Below are 1,565 nucleotides of genomic sequence, written 5' to 3' on the forward strand. Positions count from 1 at the left end.
TGGAACAGCCTGCTCGGGAAATTAACGTGCAAGTGGCTGAGCACTCCACAGACACGTGTACCCTTAACGTAGTTCTCGGGGATATTCAGCGTAACACAGAGTGTGACAAGGCTGACCCCTTTGAATTACAGGTACAACAGAAACAGGAAGTAAGAGTGAGAGAAAGTTGTGGTGAAAGAGTACAACAGGGTTCGCCACCATCCCCTGCCGGAGCCTCGTGGAGCTTTAGCTGTTTCCGCTCAATAAACACTCACAACGCCCGGTCTGGGAATCAAAACCGCGATCCTATGACCGCGAGTCCGCTGCCCTAACCACCAGGCCATTGTGCCTCCACTACTAAGAATTAAAAACAGATTGTAAAAAACACAAAACAGAACAAATAAATAAAAAATATATACATCATTCAAGGGCTAAAGGGGATTTCTGTGTATATTAACAATTTTTAATGCTCCCTGTATGATTGTAGCTTGCCAAGTACAACATTCTCTTATGGGCTCACTATGCATTTGCAAGGAACTGTTGCAATACATTACATAACACACCATTAAACAAAATCAATAGAAAAATATTAACAGATGATGTGTCCATACTTGATAAAATTCCCCACAGAAATAGACAATTGATTAAAGAAGCAATATCCATATTGCAACACAAGGTCACAATAAACACACAAATAACACAACATACATCACAAACAAGCATGTTTGTCATGATGTGTAACTCTAATGGGCAATCTACAAATCTGATTACAGGGGTATCTAATGTTCTAAGGGTTAAATTCTTGCTGTAAAGCCATTTAACATAAATTAACACTAACTTTGCTTTCATTATTTTTTTTATCATTTCAGGAAAACAGATTTGTACCAAAAATGTCCATAATGTATATTATAAACTGTTCTGATATTTCCACCAAGAAATTTGTGCAATAAAAGATATTTATAAGAGATTGCTATTTTGTTTTCTTTTCTATGACTGTAAATGCTATAGAACTTAACAGTTATGTGAAATATGTAACCTTTCCTATATGAAATCATTGTTTGGTTTTCTTTATAGGTTACAATTAATTTTTCATTTTATAATCTATTTCTTCTCTCTCCATATGTAAGTATATACTAACATGTATTCATGTGATCCCAACAATGTGAGTACATGCGCGTGCGCACAAACACACACACACACATTGGTACTGCTTCATCAGGGTCCATCTGAAAAAATACCAAATCAGACTGGAACCTGGTGCAGCCCTCCAGCTTACCAGTTCCTTGATTGCGACCATGCTGGAGCAATGGCGGGTTTAATCGAAGAAATCAACCCCAGGACTTATTCTTTGTAAGCCTACTACTTATTCTAATGGTCTCTAAGAACCTCCAAGTTATGGGGACATAAACACACCAGCATCAGCTGTCAAGCAATGGTAGGGGGATAGACACACAAAAATATACATATATATATGTATATATATATATATATATATATATACATACATATATGAATATATATGTGTGTGTGTGTGTGTGTGTATATATGTATATATATATATATGTATGCATACATATATATATATA

The 1,565-nt window shown here is 36.0% G+C and overlaps 1 protein-coding gene across 1 annotated transcript in view; it reads left to right on the top strand.

The window, feature by feature from the left end:
- LOC106875220 (uncharacterized) overlaps positions 1–879 on the top strand; it is a 22,650-nt gene extending 21,771 nt beyond the window's left edge. The window contains exon 8 of the mRNA XM_052971655.1: positions 849–879. Within this exon, the coding sequence (XP_052827615.1) occupies positions 849–879 (31 nt within the window). The remainder of the gene's footprint in view (positions 1–848) is intronic.
- Positions 880–1,565: the final 686 nt, after the last annotated feature.

The sequence above is a fragment of the Octopus bimaculoides genome, chromosome 11, assembly GCF_001194135.2.
Source record: "Octopus bimaculoides isolate UCB-OBI-ISO-001 chromosome 11, ASM119413v2, whole genome shotgun sequence".
Lineage (NCBI taxonomy): Eukaryota > Metazoa > Mollusca > Cephalopoda > Octopoda > Octopodidae > Octopus > Octopus bimaculoides.